The sequence below is a fragment of the Phoenix dactylifera genome, unplaced genomic scaffold (assembly GCF_009389715.1).
Source record: "Phoenix dactylifera cultivar Barhee BC4 unplaced genomic scaffold, palm_55x_up_171113_PBpolish2nd_filt_p 000092F, whole genome shotgun sequence".
Lineage (NCBI taxonomy): Eukaryota > Viridiplantae > Streptophyta > Magnoliopsida > Arecales > Arecaceae > Phoenix > Phoenix dactylifera.
The window spans coordinates 1,463,147-1,484,822 of record NW_024067680.1 but is presented as its reverse complement, the minus strand read 5'-3'; the positions used below and the strand labels follow the sequence as shown (position 1 = coordinate 1,484,822).

The following is a 21,676-nucleotide window of genomic DNA, read 5'->3' as shown; positions in this document are numbered from 1 at the left end:
TTTCCGAGGGATGGCGGCAATCTCGAAGCATCACTCCCTTCACCCGTTCCCCTCCTGGTTTCAGGCTCGGAAGTGGGGGGCTACTGTTACGGGGGAACTTAGCCACCATGCCCCACGTGACCGGCACGCGCGCCCAGGAAGACTACGGCTGCCCCTTGATCCAGCAATTCGACCTCGGGTCGGATATCTTCGGCTCCGCAGTCCGACCCCGAGTCGGTTGCCCCTTGATCCAGCAATCCGACCCCGAGTCGGTTGCCCCTTGATCCAGCAATCCGACCTCGGGTCGGCAATCTCTTGACAACAACAGACTGTTCTCCTGAGGCACGCCGCGGCCCCCTGCTCCACTACTCCCTGCAACGGCCGAATCCGGCGCTGCCCCACGATCCCCTGTAACAACCGTACGAAGCGGAGCTCCACTACGCCCTGCCATGGCCGTACCCGGCGCTGCCCCACGACGCCCTGTAACGGCCATGTCAGTGGCAACCCCATCGTGCCACACGATGACCAATCCCCAGAAAAACCCCCCAGCCTGATATATATGGGGCTGGGGGGGAAGGGGGAGGGTGAGCAAGATTCTCCATAGCATCATCTTACCTGCTACCTCTCCTTCTCCTTCGATTCCCTCTAACTTGATCGTCGGAGGGCCCCCACTACCCCAGTGGTGGTGCGAGGCTTGCTTGCAGGTTTCCCGGCGGAAGGTGGAGCGCAACCAAAGCAATTCAAAGGGAACCCCGTTCACACCGCTGTGCCAATCGTTCTCGGTTTGGACCCCCAGCAACACATCCATTTTGAATTTTTTAAACCACAAATTTCATTAACTTTGGGAAGAATATTTTTCTAAAATAGTCTTGTCAATGAATAAAAGAGCGGTAGTTGTTCCTTTCAGTATTGATAATGGTAGCAGATACTATGAAAAATTCCTGTTGATGGTAATGAATTATCCACTTAAATCAGCACTAATGTTATATTATGCGAAAACTATAAACAATTGAAGTACTTCCATTGAGAAGAATCAAATGACCTTTTGTCTTACTTTTTTTTTCGAGGCATAAACTAAATAATCTTTTGGTGCTACTATTCACATGAGGCCCTGATCTTTTATAACTATCCACTCTTGGAGTGACCTCTGATTCATGTATTATTTTTCTTTATGCATACATATAGTCTAGCTCTCAGTTATTTATGTCTATAAAGGCATGTTTATTCTGTTTATAGAGTTTAGGTGAAGGCTTGACCATGCAGTTCCCGTGGGGCTGCTTGGGTCGTTGCCACCTAGGTCTAAAATTTTGTTTTAGAAAGGAGAGAGAGAGAGAGAGAGTGCAGTCGTCATCCAATCTTTTCATCGACGACACAAAACATGGTTACAACAAACTTTGAAATGATCAACCCTTGGACAACATCTCGTAGGCACAACCGGAGCCTACTCCTTCTGTGAGAACTTGTGGCAACATATATTGGTCCCATTTTAGTTACACAATTTGTATATTATGGTACTTATATATGGCTGAGAAACCAAATGTCATATTTTATCTAGTTTTTGTTGAATGAGATTATTTACACCACATCTTTGCTCAAAATGATATGTGGAAGATATGTGCTTGATTAATCACATGGTAAGATGAGAACACGATAGGTATAATGGGTTATTGATGAATGTCCTTGTGGAAGCTAGGAACGAAGTAACAAATATCATATAAAAGCTAACCGAATTACTTGGAAAGTATTATGCTCAAGTCTGAATAGACAGAAACAATCAGGACACATTATTTTGGAGGAGGTTGAATGAAGACTAGTAACAATTGAGGTCGAGTAAGTATAAGTATGAATCTGACGGAAGGCATACGAGGACAACAGGCATTAGTTACGAAAACTATCAAAGAAAATGGAGGCCAAAACTTTTGACCTAGAACACATCAATGAATCTTAAATTTATCTTTATTATCTTTGCATTAATTTTACTTTGTTCCGCACTTTATTTACCAATAGGACTTTACTTTAGGAGTAGTGTTAATTTAGATCTTTTCAAATAATATCCCAAGCTACATCCTATCCCAATCCATCTTCTTTCGAACAACGGTGTGATTGTGGCTAAAGTTCTTGAAGGTTAAGGTAGATAAACTCATGCAATCTTTTCGGCTATTGGAACATCAGTAGTACACCCACGCACCTATCTACCCATTGCCATTAGGATTTATTAAACAAACTTTCTAGCATGTCCGTCCCTAGATGGCGAAAAAAGTCTTGTGTCAAAGAGAGATCTTGAATTATTACAAATAATATCAAAGTAGACCTTCCTCATGACCCACGTGGATGAGGGTATACTTGAACACAAACCCATCATTTGTGAAATTCTTCCAACCTAAACAGTGAGCTCAAGACCAATCAGAAATATGTGAAGACTCGTGTGGACATGTCCAACGAACTTAACTAATACCTTTTGGGTGAGAGATAAAAAGCCAGAAAATTGATATTTAGTGGACAACTATGATTTGATTACATGCTTAAGTGACCATGATCTGATCACTTTTGATAATTTTCATAAGAGGAACCTACATGTGATTTCAAGAATTTTTGAACTCATACATAAGGCTGCAAATGGGTCGGGTTGACCCATGACCAGACCCGATCTATTTTAGAGGACTCGTAGGACCGGGTCGGATTCTAAAATTGGATCCATTCTATTTTTCAAGTTAGGTCTGGGTTTATTGAATCTCGACCCGACCAGGACCCGACCTGACCCGTTATTTTTTGGATAAATTTTGGATCGTTTACCCAACAACCCAATCCGACCTGATCCGAACCCGCATTTGGGCCCACAGGGAAAATCGCTCCGACAGTCATATTCCATGAGTACTGATGAGTAACGAGGCCCAAGTTGCTTCGAAAGTCCGATTCATTCACTACTTTATTAAGCTTTCAGCACAGGCTTAGCCAGAGCCATAAGCCCATTCACTCTCTCTCGAATCTCGATCTCTTGATTCCCCCTAAGGGCTAAGGATGAGGAACATTTGGAGAAAACCTTCCTTCCCAGACCGATCTCCCCCTTCGTGCTTGTGCAAAACCCTAGAGGCTGCAGCAATTCAGCGAGTCTCTTCAATGTCCGACAACTTCGGCGTGCTTCATCCCTTCTCCCAAGGTATCTCCCTCCTCCGAAATTCTAGATCTGCAACTTGCCCTACATTGTTATCCTCCATCCTCCCTTCTTCGATTCTTCCTCCTCTAGATATTTCTCCCTTCTTCGGTTCTTCGAAACCCTAGATCTTCCCCCTTAGGATATTACTCTAGGTCGGGTCCTTGTATAACCCTAGGTTTTAGCAATTTTTTTGATGTTTTTGACTGTTTGTTGTTTGACGTTTTGTGGTGATCGATATTTTGTTTGCCATGCATGTTGTGCTGAGTATGCTTGATGAAATGCGTATATGCGCTGCATGAATGCTAAAAGATGGTGTCGGTCGATTTCATTTGTTGGCTTCTGGGTGCTAGCCTTGGCTTTGTTTTCCATTTGACTTTCTGTGTGAATGCATTGTTTTCTATGGGAGGAATGAGACATCTCCATCTAGTTAATTTTTTCTATTTGCATGATTAATTAATTACAAGAGTGGGATGGGATAATCTTGGTTGCATGCTACTGATGGTTGGGATTGGACCTAAATAATTCTATGATGGACATGGAAAATGATATTGTAATGATAAAATAATTTTCCTCAAGCTGGACTTCCAAGACAATAATATTGGACTAGAGTATAATGTGGCTGAAATTTCTATTTTTCAATATTTGATAGTTGGTAGAGATTTGATGCTAGCAGACAATCTAGTATGCTTGCTAACAAATGGATCATATCATTTGCTCTCCTGCTTTTATTACATAGCATCAATTTATTTTAAATATTCATCCTAAGGATTTAAGAGGGAAGAGGTTAGGTTTTCTTATTCCATTCTTTTATGCATCCTGAGAAAAACCCTATCTTCATTTTAATAAACAAATAAATATTTTTTTTTAGTCTAAATACAAGATTGTTATTGAGAATGAATTTTGCTACATGACAGCTTCATGTCTTTGGGCTATTGTGTTGCACTTTTGAGGTGCTTGAATGGCAGTTGTTCGGCGGGCTTTTACATCATTTGAAATTGTTTTGAAACTGTTAATTTTTTTTTTGTGTATTTTCATCGTATTAAGTTGCATTTCATGCTTATACATCTTCATCGAATTCTATGCAAAATAGGTTAATGGCTATGATGGGTAGCAATGAAAACACAACTGAAGTTTTAAGTGCACTTCGTTGCAGTAGTTCTCTAGCTATAAAGCCCTATAATACAGATAGCTCCAGAGTGAACACAAAAAGGAGGTCGAAGATATGAAATCATTATACTGAGATAGAAAACCAAAAAGATAAGGCTAAATGCAATTATTGCTATTTTATTTTTTCAGCCAATCCTAAAAATGGGACAAGTCATCTTCACAAACATACAAAGAACTGTAAGACAAAAAAATATCTTGATAGGAGACAAAAACAATTGATAGGCAATGTGACTTAAAAAGATAGTGTTGTATTGAATGAGTTAACTCTCTATTCATTTGATCATAAAAGAAGCCATGAGGACCTCACAAGAATGGTAATTCTACAAGAGTTGCCATTTACAATAGTTGAACATCTAGCTTCTTAGATATTTGTTAGAAACCTTAGACCAGAATTTCATGTTATTTCAAGGACAACATTGGCTTCTGTTTGCTTTAAAATATTTGAAAAGGAAAAACGAAGACTTGAAGATTTATTCAAGACGAACTATAGAAGAATCAGCTTAACATCTGATTTGTGGACATCAAATCAGACATTGGGATATATGTGTCTCACTGTATGTTATATCACTAATGATTGGAAACTTAAAAGGCATATTATCAATTTTAAGATGGTTCCTTCACCACATACAGGCTTAGTCATTAGTCATTGCATAGCTAGCTATATTTTACCTTGAAATATTGAAAGAAGGTTGGGTTCAATCATCCTTGATAATTTGTCAACAAATATAGTTGTAGCAACGAAACTTCAAAAATAATTTAGAAGAGATTTACTTTTGGATGGTAAATTTTTTAATGTGTGTTGCTGTGCAAATATTCTTAATTTAATTATGAATGATGGGTTGAAGGTAGTAGAGGGTGTTATTCATAGGATCTGTGAGGCTGTTAAATATATAAAATCATCTCAAGCAAGGTTGGAAATGTTTATGGAAATTATGAAATAATTAAAGATGAATGGTAAGAAAATGATATGCATAGATGTACCTACTTGTTGGAATTCTACGTATCTCATGTTAAATGATGCTATACAATTCAAGGATGTATTTATGCGACTTGTGGCCTGGGATCCCAATTTTGAAGATGCGCCAACTGAGGAAGATTTGTCTCAAGGCATCATTATTTGTAACTTCTTAAAGGTTTTCCATTATATAACTAAAATTTTTTCACAAACAAAAAATCCAACTGCAAATTTGTATTTCTATAAAATTTGGAGAATACATATGCTCTTGATTCAAGAATCTAGGAGTTCAAATGCAATTATGATGATGATGGCTTTAAAGATGCAAGAAAAAATTGACAAGTATTAGAAAGAATGCTCTCACATTCTTGCCGTAGGGGTTATTCTTGATCCAAGACATAAGATGAAGCTTATTAAGTAATGCTTTTAGAAAATCTATGATCATGGTGACCGTGCTTCATTTGAGATCAACAAAGTACATAATGTTCTTCAAAATTTTTATGATGACTATACAATTTTATATGGCGCAAATGTCTTTTATGTTCAAGTGGAAGAGATGGTGTCTACATCCCAAGATAGAGTAGATGAGAATCTTTTTATGCATGATTATGAAGAATTTATCCAAGAAGAAGAAGTTACCCAACCATCCAAGTCAGAATTAGAGATCTATTTGGAAGAGAAGGTATTTTATAATCTCTAATTTGGATGCCTACATTAAAATATGAGTAAATAATACTAATAAAAATGACTTGCAATGTAATTTTTTTGAGCAAGTTCATCCATTAGGGAATCAAAATTTTTGACATTGTAGAGTATTGGAAATTCAATGAATCAAAATATATAATATTGTCTAAGATGGTACGTGACATCATGGCAATTTTTATTTCTACCATTGAATCCGAGTCTGCCTTCGGCACTGCTGGCAAGGTTTGGATGATTTTCGTAGTAGCCTATCTCCAAATATGATTCACGTATTGATATGCACACAAGATTGGCTTCGAGATATCTAGCCTCATCTTACATATTCAATTTTTAGAACATCCATAAACTTTATCATTTACTAGTGCTTTAAAACTTTGCAATTTTTAATTTCGTAAATTTTTCATTTGTAGATGGCCCACCTCTTCATACAAAATAAAAGTTTGAAGATTACAAAACTGCTATTGTTATTAATACTGATGATTAGCTTATGCTGGTAACAATCATCTTCCTTATTATGTTTACATTTTAAGAATATTGTAATTTTATGCATAGTTAATTATATCTATTATCTTTTTCCATAGCTGCATGGATGCTTATGTTATTTAAAATGTCTAAAAAGCTTGTTATCTGGAGCTAGGGAGGATAAATATTTAGAATGCATCAGCCTTCAGTTTGAGTATTTTGAGTTCTTTGTTACCACTGCCATGATCTTGCTTGTCAGTTTGTTGCCGGTTCAAGGCCTTTGCTTCTAAAGCATTGGTATCTTATTTAGAATGCAGTAGTTTTTGATTCAGCATTGATATGAACAAATTTGAAATTATTCTAAAGCTTGCAAAGCCTAACCATTTTAATTATGGTGTATTTATGTAAAGACATTTAGTGCAGGATTTTATAGAACTATGCAATTTCTTTGGAGGTCAATTTTTAGTTACTCTATGACTTTTCATCTCTTACATCTCCTTTGGAAGATAGTTGTTGTTGTTGTTGTTCTTTGTCAAAATCCTGAGCGGACAACTTCATAGATTTATTTTTGAAAAAACTTGCTGTAGATCTAATCCGATCCAATTCGATCCGACTCGATCTTCAAATGGGTCATATCTGAGTCTAAAATTAGGATTCGAACAAAAAATTGGATTGGATTGAGTCCCTCAAGATCCAATCCGACAATAAAATCAAATTAGATCGAAGTCTGGATCGAGGTCACTCAAGATCTAACCTGATCGGGCCCATTTGCACACTTACACATATAGCACCAGTGATACGAGCACCATATTGGATATGAGATAGAGGCCTCCGCATAAAACTTGGGACGCATCGCAACATGAGGCACGCACTGTAGTCTCAAGATTCTGTTCCTCGGCGATCCTTGTCTATCTCAAACTTCTTCCACCTTCTTTTCTCTCAGCTCATATTTTCTAGATAGTCCCAAGAATTGCCTCAAATTTGTCATTTGGAATTTTGCCATATTCACCCCTTGTCCCACTATTCTATTATATTAGCTGCTGTGGATTTCGCAATTCACACCGCTTTTCCTTTGCCTTGTTCCAAAAGCCTGTCGCCGCTATTGCTCCGACCGCCTGCGAGAGCGCGATGAAGGCCGTGGTGATAACCAGCCCTGGCGGCCCGGAGGTACTCCAATCCCAGGAGGTCGACGACCCCGCCGTCGGAGACGAGGAAGTCCTCATCGAGGTCGCCGCTGCCGCTCTTAACCGGGCCGACACGCTGCAGCGCAAGGGCTCCTACCCCCCGCCCAACGGCGCCAGCCCCTACCCCGGCCTTGAGTGCTCCGGCACCATCATCGCGGTCGGCAAGTACGTCACCCGCTGGAAGGTCGGCGATCAGGTATCTGCTACTACTACAACGTTCGCCTCTCCTTCTCTTTCCGAAAGAGGTTGGATTTTTAAGCAAAATTAGGACACGAACGGTGTGGATGTGCAGCGTTTTTTGCGCAAAAAGTTGCGATTTTGCAGAGGAAACCACTCAGATTAGGTCTTTCCTCTTGATTAGATGCCACTCAGAGTTAGGTTTTGCAGTGTATTTAAATTTCTGTTACATGGATCACGTGCTGTAGGCCTTACTTCTTGATCAGTACTTGGGGTGCAAAACTTTTATATAGTATGAAGTTCAGTGATTTGCTCTGAGGTTGAACTTATTGATGTGTTCATTCTTTGATCCTTGTTCGTGAATTGTCACCTTGTTCAGGTTTGTGCTCTTCTAAGTGGAGGTGGGTATGCGGAGAAGGTGGCAGCGCTGGCTGGGCAAGTCCTTCCTCTCCCACCAGGTGTTTCTTTGAGGGACGCTGCAAGCTTTCCTGAAGTGGCATGCACAGTGTGGTCGACTGTGTTCATGACGAGCAGGCTGTCCCCAGGGGAGTCTTTCCTGGTAAATATCTTACCTTATGCACCCTTTTTTTTATATTAACAAGCTGTTTCTGGTGTGTGTTAACCAGCCTCTTATGAATATTGCTTCTCTACAGTGACATGAAAGGCATATAGCTTGGGAATGTGCAAGTTGTGTTGTTTTATCTCTATGCTTGTTATCATTGCAATTAGAGATTTTGGATGGATGGCATCTTGTTTAGGTCATTTTATTAATTCTGAACTCCCATGGAACAAGCTTTAGATACTTTGTCATATGGTTCTCCCACCTTATGAGGACCATGTCTATGCCTGTCATCTTTGCTATATAGTTCCTCTTGTAGATTTTGACCACCAAAGTCATCTGAAAGAGTAAGATGATATTTATCCATTCAGCCTGAAACCAAGTACAGTGTATATTTCATGTTTACTTCTTCATTATCCATTTGCAAGACAAATATGGACAGACCTGAAGGGAGATTGGAAAGGAACCAGCTAGCTTCAAATCCATGTGGTTTGAGAGGACTAGCTGAATAAAAACTTCCTTGAGAATAATATGCTTGTCTGGTGATGCTATTGGCAGAAATGGAGTGAACTTGATTTTTTTTTTTATCTTAACATGGAGAACTCCGGGGTGTTCTAATACAAGAATCTTGAACTATTCGTGTTTTAAACTGGGGAGTATACATGGGCAAACTGAGAGTTTGGTGAGGGGTGTGATTCAATTTTTAAGTGTTGGAGATTCTTGTTTATCGTAACTGCAGTCTGCTTCACACAGGTGAGACACTGGCATGTTTTTTCTCTTCCTATTTGCTCTTCTTGTTCTGTTGTTGTTAAGGTTCCCTATCAGATGAATTTGATAAGTCACCACCATCTTTTTCATAAACATAGAAGTATATTGAACACTCTCAAAAGGAATTTGTGGAGACATGACTATACCAGAAACTTATGAGGAGGCGAGATTTGTCGGTGGAATAATATCAACATATTACAGCTTTCATGCAACAGATCAACTTTAGTATCCTCTTATTAGAGCAATTGGATAATTGTACTGTACCAGAACATCTATAGGTATATCACCATATAGTATAATAAAATAGATAATATCTTATATTCTAAGAAAAAAATTAAAAAAAAGTCTTTCAGGCATCTTTGGGTGCCTGATCACTCTATCCATGAAATATCTACTGAAATAGTGACAGTTACTAATAGAGAGAGTAAACTGAGAAAGGTGGGAGAACTCCTGAGTCTTGGGATAAATTTTGGTATCCAAAATATCTTGGCAATGTGAGATCTACGGATTCGTATGATCCATCAATTTCTTCATCTTTCTGCAGCATTGTTTCACAGCTTTCTGTTAATATGTGAGATAGCGCAAGGGTAAGCTAGTTGTTTGTCCAATCGGACGTTTTATCACATATCTGTTATAAACAATTAAAATGAATATGCATTGCATGGGCCTTTTTAATCACTCACACTGAATAATTTCAGATTCATGGGGGATCTAGTGGGATTGGCACATTTGCTATCCAGATGGCCAAACACCTTGGAATTCGGGTGTTTGTCACAGCAGGTCTGGTGATGTTAATAGGAAAAAGAAATAAACTTGTAGTGCACACCAGGTTGATCAGATTCATGATTAATATGTTGAACTCTGCTCACTTCTTAGGCACTGAAGAAAAACTAGCTGCCTGTAAGCAATTAGGTGCTGACATCTGCATCAACTACAAGACCGAAGATTTTGTCGCACGTGTGAAAGAAGAAACAGCTGGAAAAGGTTTGTTATGTTGTCTTCATCATGCTCGGGCTCAATTGCAATCACAGTCATCTAACTCTCGATAATGGTGGCACAGGTGTTGATGTTATACTGGATAACATTGGTGCACCATACTTGCAGCGAAATCTTGACAGCTTAAATATCGATGGGAGGCTTTTCATCATTGGTTTCCAGGGAGGCACCGTAACACAAGTGAATCTCTCATGTTTGCTTGCAAAGCGTCTTACTCTTCAAGGTATTAAAATTGCAGATCTCAAACTTTTTGTTGAAAGTTCTTCAGTCTTTCTTTCTCTTTCTATTTTGCACTCGCTTCCATGATTCTGTGTAAACTAGTTTTCTAAAATAAGGTTCGATCAAATAAAGAGTTCATTGGTTGCGATTTCTTGTCATGGGCGGGCTTTAATAAAGGAAATTTGGCTACTACAGGCATCTGGTTGCATTTAAGTCACTGTAAGTAGTTGTGAACCACTTAATGCAGTGATAAACAACCGGAAGTGAAACTCACTATACGCTTCTTTTATCCCATAACATGACCTGAACCACAATGTCTTTTTGTTTAATAGCTTCTGGTTTGATACTTTGGATGCTAATCTTTAGATAATGAAGCAACCAAAACTAAAACTAACTGGTATGTCTTGGAAAACTTTTTGGTGTCAGATCCGGAATTATTCATGGTAACCATTTTCCATATCCTGCAGATGAGCCGTCTCTTTGCTTTTGTTCCACATCTGTTTCATGTAAAATTGAAGCACTTGACTGACTGCCGTGGTGCTTCCCCATCTTTTCAGGGATGAAAGGTTTTAATCATTTCATCTCATCAAATAACTTGTTGGCAGAATCTCAGGGGAAAGCTTAACCATATTGTGCAGCTTATATGCCATCATGAAAACACCAATTTTAGGGGTTAGATATCTGATAAGTTGTTTGATGTTGGTCTCATGGAAAGTGCATCGTAATCTGTTTTGTGGTGAAATATGTGCAGATCATTTCATCTCATCAAATAACTTGTTAGTAGAACCTCAGCGAAAGCTTAACCATTTTGTGTAGCTTATGGGCCATCATGAAAACACCAATTATTAGGGGTTTTAAAATCTGATGAGTTGTTTGATGTTCGTCTCATGGAGAGAGCATCTTAATCTGTGTCATGGTGAAATATTTACTGATCATGTGTGTGCAGCTGCTGGACTGCGGAACAGAAGCCCAGAAAATAAAGCAGTGATTGTTGGGGAGGTAGAGAAGAATGTCTGGCCAGCTATTGCAGCTGGAAAGGTGAAGCCTGTAGTCTGCAAGTCCTTTCCCCTGTCTGAAGCAGCAGAAGCTCATAGGCTAATGGAAAGCAGTGCTCATATTGGGAAAATTCTGCTAATTCCATGATCCGAAAGACATTATTCAGGCTCCAGAATAGCTCGAAATGGATGAATTGTTCCAGGTTGTTTGTCTGGTCACATTGTATTTAGTTGAAGAGGCATCTTGTATGGTTTTTAAGTCTTCTAATAACAAGGAGCCAGTATCGATATTAGCAGTGGAATTTGAGCACTGGCTGAAGCTAAACAGACATGAAGATGCTCAATACCTTTTAATTTCTTTATTTAGCTAAAAGGTGTCATTTTGTTCCATTTAATGGAATGTGAAGGAAACACTAAATTAAGCTAGTAGTTGTATGTGTGCTTCCTGTGGTTTGCGATTACTTGGTGATAACAAAAGAGAAACCCTGTTATGGCTCCCAGAAGTTGCAGTGCCAAAATATCAGATAACTTGATTGCCGAGCCAACATTGATATACCTTTTAAAGTAGACTGTGGATTCAAAAGAAACTAGTGAATCATCATAGTTTTACTGGTGTTGAGTGAACATTTATTGCATATTTACTACAATTTTAAACAAGGTTATTTTGAAATTTGTTTTAGTAACTTATACAACCAAAATTCCAATATAAAGTTTCCTGCAAGGAATGTAAGTCACCAGATAAGATTCAGGTGTGAATTCCAAAGTGATCAGGTGCATCAAGCCAATGACATCCTGCTAGTTCTTCAGGTGCATCAAGCCAGTGACATCCTGCTAGTTCTTCATCCAGTTAATTATCCACCTTTTACTTGAAATGAGATTGAGAAGCTTTACATATTAATTCATATGTAATTTAGTTATCAGTTGCAACAAAGGTTTTTCTTATCAGAAACTGTTCCATCGATCAGAATAATGCGTATCGTTCGGTTGCACATTTACATAAAAGATAAGTGACAGGTCAGAGAACCTTGGCAATTATTTGAGACAGATGTGGAAACAAGATGACTCCATTGCTACTGTGCGAGTTATTTACTGCAAAGTGCTTCCACTGCAAGGCTTTTGGGAACTCCTGGGCATGGATCACCGAACTCGAGGGTTGACACAGTTACCGAGCAGCTCTCACGACCAATGCATTCCTGGAACATGATTGAGTACCATATAAGATGAACAATGGTGTATAATTTTGATTTGAGTAAACAGCCTGGATATTGCTGGCTCAGAATCATTCATGAAAAGCTCAGAAGAACACCATGATTTAAATGGATAAACAGAGGACTATTGTTAATGGAGTAAAGGATGTATCTTGCAATTGAATTCTCAAAATGCACCTTCTACCCATCTCATTTTAATGATTCAAGTATACCATTCAACTCTGAATTTCTATAAACCCAAAGTTTAATCAAACACAGATTTTGCTCACCTTCTGAGGCAAAAGGATCAGTACCATTAAACTTGGAGCTACACTAATTCTACAAATACTTATTCCAGCAAAAAAAAAAAAAAAAAACGAGAGAACGTTCCACAGCACAACAATATCCCTGAACCATGACCGGGAGTACAGAAAGGCAAAGTCTACAAATACCACCTTTTGGTGTTGATTTTAGATGACAGCTGTGACAATACTAGAACAGTTGTTGTTCCTCACACAAGCTGATGTTATCCCGACGCAATTGTAAGGGCTAGTTTTAAACCTATCTCATTCTAAATGTTTCAAGCTGACATATTCTGTGTTACCTGCACACTAATGTCCACCTTTTGGTAAGAAAGGTGGCTTTATTTAGTGCTATATAAACCAATCACCGAGTATGTGCAAATGAATGGTACTCATACAGCATACGACATGTCTCCATATACAGTATACGACTGCCAGGCCTATTTGATGGTGGACTAGCAAAGCACCTTATAGAATACCATACAGTACATGATGCCTGAGGACATCAAACTGTACATGACTCCCAAAGACAACAACAAAACTTTGACACGATGATGGCAACACTCATATCCACCTTGAAGAATTTGTGTTGGATGCATGTCCACAAGTCAGGTGTGCACCAAAGTTTTAGATACTTCATAAATTCTTTGGCTGTGTTATCAGAGAAATGAAGTGTTGGCATTTCCAACAAATGAGTTCTACCCATATAATGTTGGAAGTGGGATTTTATTGTTTTAAGAGATTACTTAAGCAGGCAAGTATTTAAATAACCCTTATATCCTTGAGATAATTTTGGAGTTTGGGTGCACAAATAATCTTTTGACATTTTCTATTTTACATTGTTCAAAAATTGAATATATATTCTAGCTATAGTTTTTTTCTTATGCATCCCCTTACATACTTTTTTTCCCCTTTTTGTAGAGTCAGACATTTGGATACATATCTCAATGCTGATCCCATGTTTATGTCTATGCAACACAGGACATAGGTGCAGGTTGAAACTAATTACTGCATTGCATGGAATACTAGATGGCAACAATATGAGGGCCTAAATTTACTTAGGCCCTTAAAACTGCTCCACAGGGGGAAAAAAAATGAAAACTTCCACAATTTAACACAAGATCATGCTCAAATAAATGATGATACCTTTTGGATGATTGGAAGAACACCGACTGAACTGCAAGTGCCATGACTAAAGGATCCACATTGTCCTTGAGGTGTGCCAAAGCTTGCAAAATTGATCAGAACAATATGCCATCCTCGCTCACATGACAATCGGAGCTGAGTGTTCATAGATGTAGCCTTGGAGTTTGATTTCCAGGAATCTACAGGGGGAGGATCCAATTCAGATACATGCGCGCATACTGCTTCTCCTGTTTTGGTCAATATTGTAATCTTAGTAGGATCACCACCAAATTCTTCATGTAGAACCAATAGATTTTTTCCAGGATGTACCCAGGATCGTGGAATGTGATACCTAAAAGTTTAGTTCTCCATATTAGTATTACTAATCTAAGGATATGAAAGTTACATAATGAATTTGTCTTGAAAACGACTAGCAAATGCTTCAGCTTCATAACCAATGACTAGAATCATTTGTTAGAATTGTGAGTTAACAAAAAACGAAAAAAAGTGATTTTTCTTTTTTTTGGAATAGCAGGGGGGAAGTAACTTCTCTGGTTGATTTGAGGACCTCTCCTCACTACAAGCACTAGATATTGGTGCCAATGGAAAAAAAAATGGTTGGTTATATTAGATGAACTGACATAATAGAAGGGCATACAACATCAAATTTTGGGGGGTTATAAAAAGCATGATGTTTTTGAAGCTTTCTTCATCTTCTTTCGTGTTAATTATGCTCAACCAAATAGAAATGATAATGGAAAAGAGTGAGGAACAAGTATACTAGAGGTCTAAAAATCGTACCAACTGAAGATCAATGATGGCGATGGTTGAGATGAAGTGAACATATGAAAGAATGATACAAGCAGACCCTGAATCTATTCTTTAGGGTCTTGAAAGGAAAGGTTCTTGAAGCTATGTTAAAAAGTAGAAAAATGGATAGATTGAACCTAATTTGAATGAATGTTGTGAGCAAGAACTAAGAGAAACTTGCAGCAACATCGAGAGTTCTCGTCAATAGAATTTTAAAGATTGTTCAGGCAAAACCAAATAATTGGGACAAGGCATTGATGGTTATGGTTTTATAGTTTTTACTAAATGTTCTTGCTGCTAACATTAAGACTATGCATTGAACCACCATTTATTCATTTTTCATACACCGCTCATGTTCAAAACATCAAACTCAATCCTGAAATTGGTCATTCATTTCTGTATTAGATAAGAGGCATCAATGATAAATTCATTTTTATGCGAGGCTATTGTATACATTCGTTTTAGCAAAGTACAACTAACACAAGCCAGGGAAGATGTGAATAAATAGTGTCTGCACACTCATTTGGATGACGAAACTGCAAAAGCATAATTTCTGAACAGTTAATATAAAAAGACATGGAAAATAATCTTACAGTATTTGAGCAGGTTGCCCACATCTCTTTAAGCATTTATTTGAATCATATGGTCCTCGGTAATCACAATCTTCTGAGCAGCCTGTTGATGGCGACAGATAAGCAGGCCAATAGCGCCCTATACTCTGTCCATTAACCCATGCCTGGCCCTTTCCCATGCTTGAAAGATTTAATGCCAATGGACCATTTCCTTCAGGTGGAGTGAATGATGTCTGAGAATGTCCAAAGAAACACCAGAACGAAATGAGCTTAAACACAAGAAGTCCTCAGGGAACTTGCCCACAGGAAGGTATTTCGTAACTTCGACAAGGTGGATTATCTGAGGTTTACTATTATGAGAGTCCAACCAGCAACTGTAACACACCAAGTTCTTAACCAGTAAAATTTCAACACTGGGATAAAATTCTAATTACCCGAAGGCTGTAGGGAACAACAGGGATAACATGAAGACCCTAAACAGGTGCCAGCAATTAAGGACAGAAGTGTCATCAAAGAGTGACATGTTGTTGCTTGATGAAAATATATGTTTTCAATAAATCAAACATGGACAATGAGGTTCTTGAAGATGCAACCAGGGCTAAGGTGCAACGATTACATAAAAGAAAAAGAAGCAACAGCAAAATTGTTCAGGGGCTAAACATTCTTTTGGAATGGCAAGGGAGACTTGCGAATAAGGTGCATCCGAATATTTGGGGAAGCAATAATGAGCACAAAATTAAGGCCTCCAAGCTTACAAAAAAAGAAATTGGATTCATTTATGATAAATGAACCTATCTGATATTTAATCCATTTGTAGTTAAATATATGCTTGAGAACAAATGGTATAGGGCATTCGTCATCATATAGACATCAACTGCAATGCTGAAGATAAAAATGACATCAACTTACCAAAAAGCACCTGTGCAGATGTCAGAACAAGAATTTTGTGCTATTTCAAATTTATCATCATTAATTTTAATTTAATCCCAATTTTTTAAATGTAAGGTTTGCATAATATTAAATCAGGTTTGCATAAGGAAACTGGGATGTGATTTATTGCTATTCCCTACCAATCTCCTATGCAATTGCATGTTAGACTTCCAAGCGTCATAACTTAAAATCCACAGCACAACAGATGTTCGAGGGATTGCAGAGCTTTCAGAATGGCTAAGGGGATTCATCTGAGCAAGTTTAACGAGTATAGGCAAATTCTTTACCATAAAAATCTATCATTCATTCAAGGTAAGGTCTTGTTTTCATGGTCATTAAATTAATTGGGAATACAATCATGCAAGGTTAATGAAATGTTGCTTTCATTGAGAAAAAGTTCTCTCTCTAGGTATGGTTTGATATGTGGTGAAAACATGAGACTCCATCAACCTTCTTGGAGCAGCTCTATTATTACCATTGTTTTTTTTTGGGGGGGGGGGGGGGGGGCGGGGGGTGCCGAACTTTGTCCCACATCGGCTAGAGCGGAAAAGTGTGCCTTATAATGAGGAGGGCGAAGCCTTTTCCTCACGAGGGCCCTTTTGCGGGACAAAACCGTGAGGGGGTGAGTGGTTCCGTGCCCACGAGTGGTTCCGTGCCCGAAAGCCCCCAAAGCGGACAATACCTCGTGAGGGACGCGGTCTCTTTTCTCTGCTAGCTCGGTTGGGACTAGGGCTGTTGCCGGGGTGAAAATCCCGCAACAGATGGTGCTTTCGTTGAGAGGCGTGCCCCTTGCCACAGGCTACCCTCCAGGACTGTGGGGGCCCCCGGGTAAAACCGGCATGGAACCTTTCCGCTGGGGGGGCTATGTTGTGGGGGGGGTGCCGAACTTAGTCCCACATCGGCTAGAGCGGAAAAGTTTCGTGCCTTATAATGAGGAGGGCGAAGCCTTTTCCTCACGAGGGCCCTTTTGCGGGACAAAACCGTGAGGGGGTGAGTGGTTCCGTGCCCACGAGTGGTTCCGTGCCCGAAAGCCCCCAAAGCGGACAATACCTCGTGAGGGACGCGGTCTCTTTTCTCTGCTAGCTCGGTTGGGACTAGGGCTGTTGCCGGGGTGAAAATCCCGCAACAACCATGCACATTAGTTTTGAATTCTTACTCATGAAGAAAGGTAAGCTTCCTGTACCAATATTAACTTTTTATCTTTCTTTGAAGGGCAGAATAGTTTTTTTCTTCCTTTTCTTTTTGTTCTTGATTTACAAATCATGTTCTTGATAAGCAGCTTATCATGTAAGCTAGCTACACTTAAAGAGCTCTTTTGCATTATTTTCCTTTCACAGCTCAAATCATCTACTAGTATTTGGGTTATGCCGCACCAAACCTGAGCAGCCCAACCCGCTCAATTGAGTCAGGTTAAGCTGAGATTTATAAACTCGGGTTGAGTTTGGGCTCAAAAATCCTAGCAAGGCCAAGTTGGGTGTGTTAGAGTTAAGCTTAAAACCAAACCCAAACTTGAAGCAACCCAATTGAACTTGACAAATAAATAAATTTATATATAACATACTATTTATATGTTTTATTTAACTATATCTTTAGCCTATTGATTGTAGGATGCTATAAGCGCAATGAAATAACTTCCTGACCAACTGAATGCCAAACTAACAAGAACATCCAAAGCATTTCCACAATCTTAAATTACATATTCGACATGTCCTAATCCAATTAATCCAGCTGAACCTAGCCTGACCTGACCTTAACCTGAACCAACCCAAAATTAGCTTAAGATGAGGTTGGTTCAGGAGGCTGGAGATATTCCAACCATAGGCTGGATTATATTTAGCCTCAACCACACCAACCTGGGCAAGTTGCTCCCCAACCCACCAAGGGTGGTGCAATTTGTCCAAGATCATGCTCAAACTCTTGCCTCATGGCAATTCCCTGCCCCTAGGTATAAAAGACCAGCATTTTTTTTTTTAGTACACAAAGACCAGCTTAATTTCATGTGTTATTTTTTTCCTAAACTTACACAGTGCATTTACTTACTAAAAGAAAATAACCATATGTACATATCTTAGTTATCTTATTTATATTTTATTTATATTCAGACATTTTCTAATCCACCCACTTGCTCCTCATGCATGCCAGTTGGGGCTGTCATACAATGTTTTCTATGGAACAAGAAAAAAGGCTTTATTTTAGGATAAAATTTCCTTAAAAAAAGGAAAGACAGAGATTAAAATTTAGCTAAAAGAACACTATGAAACCTATAAACTTCTTAAATGCATAACTTCTTTATTAAGACTGCAATCAAATCATATCATGTCTTTGCAATAGAAAATATGCACTTATTTTTATTTCTTATTTTAAATTTGTCATGACTTAAATCTAATGCTGGATATGATATTTTAATTATTCACAAACTATACCTACAATTTTCTTCTACTTTCTCACATTTTTTTATAGATTTTCCAGGACTTTCTTTTCACAACCTCCAACATTTTCCTTTCTTGCAAATACATGGTGAATCATAAAATATTAAACTCAAACTCCGATTATGAGCATCACACACATACCTTGTACCATATCAAACTCTGGTTAGTTGGCAGTAGGTTCCCTGAAGACCAAACTGAACAATTTGCATGATTCACATCGTCCAGTCCAAGATACTCACCTTCTGTGCCTACCTGATAAGCAGGAACACTTTCAATGTAAGGAAACTATGAAGCACGAAACATGATTCAACGCCAGCAAATCCTCTAAAGCAACAACTGATGACATTATATGACACATCAAATAACCACAAGATGTTATTCCATAACATATCTTAATCAGTTACTTCTCTTTATATAAAATAAATGACTCAAACAATGACTTTTTCTCCTGCAGCTGTGAAAAAATAGACAGAAGATTGTTCATAAAAAATAGTAACTATGTTTGCGAACAGATCTGCCATATTGTTAAGACCTGATCCATGAATGATGCAATTATGTGATTATGACAAAATCTAGATATGGGCACAAAAACTAACTAAACAAAATTATATGAAAAGCATCTAATGTTGATTTTTTTTTTTTTTTGAGAATCGGATGATGGAAACTCATCTGGCTTCTTTGAAAGAGGGAAAAACTGAAGCGAAGCCCATCAAAAAGGCCTAGTTACAATACAAGAGAGGAAGAACTAGGAGGGAAAGAGGCCGAACAAACAAGAGGGTCGTCAAAAAAAAAAACCACAAAAGGTGTAAGGAAGCCCAGAACTCAAATATCAGAACACAAGATAAATAACCAGAACATGGAAAACCTGGACCTCAACCAAGTCTGGCTGCTCAAACGAAAAGAAATTATGCAAAACTTCCCCTATGGAACCACCTTAACTCACCCCTATAACAGCAAGGAAAAATACATATTACTTAGAAAAACAAGTGTAGAGGATGCCCTACTAATGAAAACACATGCATATAACTCATGCCATTTATAGCACAAAGCACAGCAATCACTAAATCCTATCCAGTTCAATCCTCCATATTTCTGTTATTCCTCCATGACTTCAGTGAAGGCAGCAAACTGATGCAGGCCAAGGTCGCATACCATCTCATCACAGAAAACAAGCATATTGCATAACTCCTGAGGTCACCAAAAATAGAGTTCAAGCAAGCAAGAGGACCTAGATTGATGAGATTTTCATGGAAGAATCAGAAATTAGGCTGCAGCAAGATAGAAGACTGTACTTTCATCCTTCATAGCAACATCTCATGAACAACCATCATACCCCTTCTGCATGCACTAAAGGGAGAACAAAAGGTGACACTTGACTTAGAGGTGTCCAAAGGACTTAAATTTTGAAGTTTATGGGAAAATTGGATCAAGTTCCATCAAGGTAACAGGCCACGTAAAATTTTCAGATGAAACGCTTTCATCATGTCCAACGACCAACATCGAATTAAGTTTCCATCATAACATGAATGACCCAAATAGGAACCCCAATGAGGAAGTCATGGTCAAAATCAAGGTTTCAAATACTGTTGGAATGAGAGGGTATGAAAGGTACCATTTCGGAAGGTCTGGTACATAGTTTGTGGTAGTGGATGCAGTCCCTTACTCGGTATCTCACCAATCTGGCAAAAAGCCGGTCAGTACATGATTTGGTACTGGTATCTGAAATATTGGTCAAAATATGAAGTTATGATAGTGTTGAATACTGATGTTTGCACTATTGGCATTATTATATAATCTACAGCCAAGCCCTTCCATCAGATAGAAATCTGATGTCAATCCACCTAATGTCAGATCCAAACTCGTCCTGTTCAACTTGGAATAGGTCTAGACAGCCAACGACTCCGTAATTGTCATCTGATAGTGTTCCAACAGCACTCTGAGTGCTACCAAATAGGTCAAGACGCGAGCGTCCTAGTTTTTGCCCTTAAGGCGAAATTTTTGTTCTAGAAGCCTTGTAAAGCAAGTAATACTTGTTTGACTTCAGTTCAAAGAGACCACAATAAATGTTTGTCAATGCATGGGACCTAGAACCTATAAATACCTCTCCATTTTTCACACTTTTCATCATTGAAGTCAATAAATTTCCTTTCTTAAGATTTTTCTCAATTTTCTTGTATGGTGGAATGCTGCTCAAGAACATGTGGTGCAATGTTATGGTTTAGGAGAGGTACTGTTATGAAGCCAGGATTCTTCAACTAAGACCATATGAAGACAAGAGGTCGAAGGCTGAAGGTTCAGCAGGAAGACAAGGTTCTAGGCTTTCTAGGTACGCTTAGATTTAGATTGGTTAATTCACCTTCTAGTTCTAGTTCTATGTTAGTTTCTGTTCAAGTTTTATTTTGCTTTGGTTTCACTAATTTGATGTCATGTGGGCTAAGGTGTGCTCCTGGACTCTTTGCTTGCATCAGGAGCTGCTAACTTGTGCTTAACATGCAATTAGAGGCCTCTTGCAAATTGGCACCTTACAAGCAATTAGTTAATTCTTATCCTTTAATTTCTAACTCTAAGTTAGTTTCTCTTCTAGCTTTATTTTGCTTTTGCTTCACTAGTTTGATCTCATGTGGGCTAAGGTGATCTCGAGGGCTCTTTACTTGCATCAGGAGCCACTAACTTGTGTTTAACATGCATTTAGCACCCAAATACAAGCCGGCACATTAAAAGTAAATGCTCCGAAAATTGTGGATGATTATGACAGAACATAACTTCCATGACCTCCCTAACTCCTTCAATGCAAGAGATTCATTGTAAGAAGTTCATTCTTTAGCATAAGCTACAAGAAGATCTTCACCTTGAAAGGCATCTTCCCTTCCCAAATTTGTAAGAAAATGGTGATAGAACTCTCTATTTTTTGGGGGATTCAAAAGAAACTTCACATGGAATACACTTGTTTTGAATCTTGTCTTCGAACAGGTTGAGAAGGTTGATCAAATCTCTGAGTGCTGTC

At 38.6% G+C, this 21,676-nt stretch overlaps 1 protein-coding gene and 1 pseudogene across 2 annotated transcripts; one reads left to right on the top strand and one right to left on the bottom strand.

Annotated features, from left to right (window-relative positions):
• Nucleotides 1-7,432: 7,432 nt before the first annotated feature.
• On the top strand, nucleotides 7,433-11,757 carry LOC103698041 (quinone oxidoreductase PIG3). 2 transcript variants are annotated; one of them, XM_008779995.3, is made up of 6 exons: nucleotides 7,433-7,799; nucleotides 8,160-8,339; nucleotides 9,806-9,887; nucleotides 9,984-10,091; nucleotides 10,168-10,326; nucleotides 11,269-11,757. In XM_008779995.3, exons 1-6 carry the CDS (start codon nucleotides 7,548-7,550, stop codon nucleotides 11,463-11,465), a joined length of 978 nt encoding a protein of 325 aa, XP_008778217.1. In that variant the 5' UTR covers nucleotides 7,433-7,547; the 3' UTR covers nucleotides 11,466-11,757. The 2 variants fall into 2 exon arrangements, with proteins under 2 accessions (XP_008778217.1, XP_008778216.1); XM_008779994.4 differs by having other exon boundaries at nucleotides 9,806-10,091.
• Nucleotides 11,758-12,189: 432 nt separating this feature from the next.
• The window catches only part of LOC103724046, a 33,422-nt pseudogene continuing 23,935 nt past the window's right edge, over nucleotides 12,190-21,676 (bottom strand).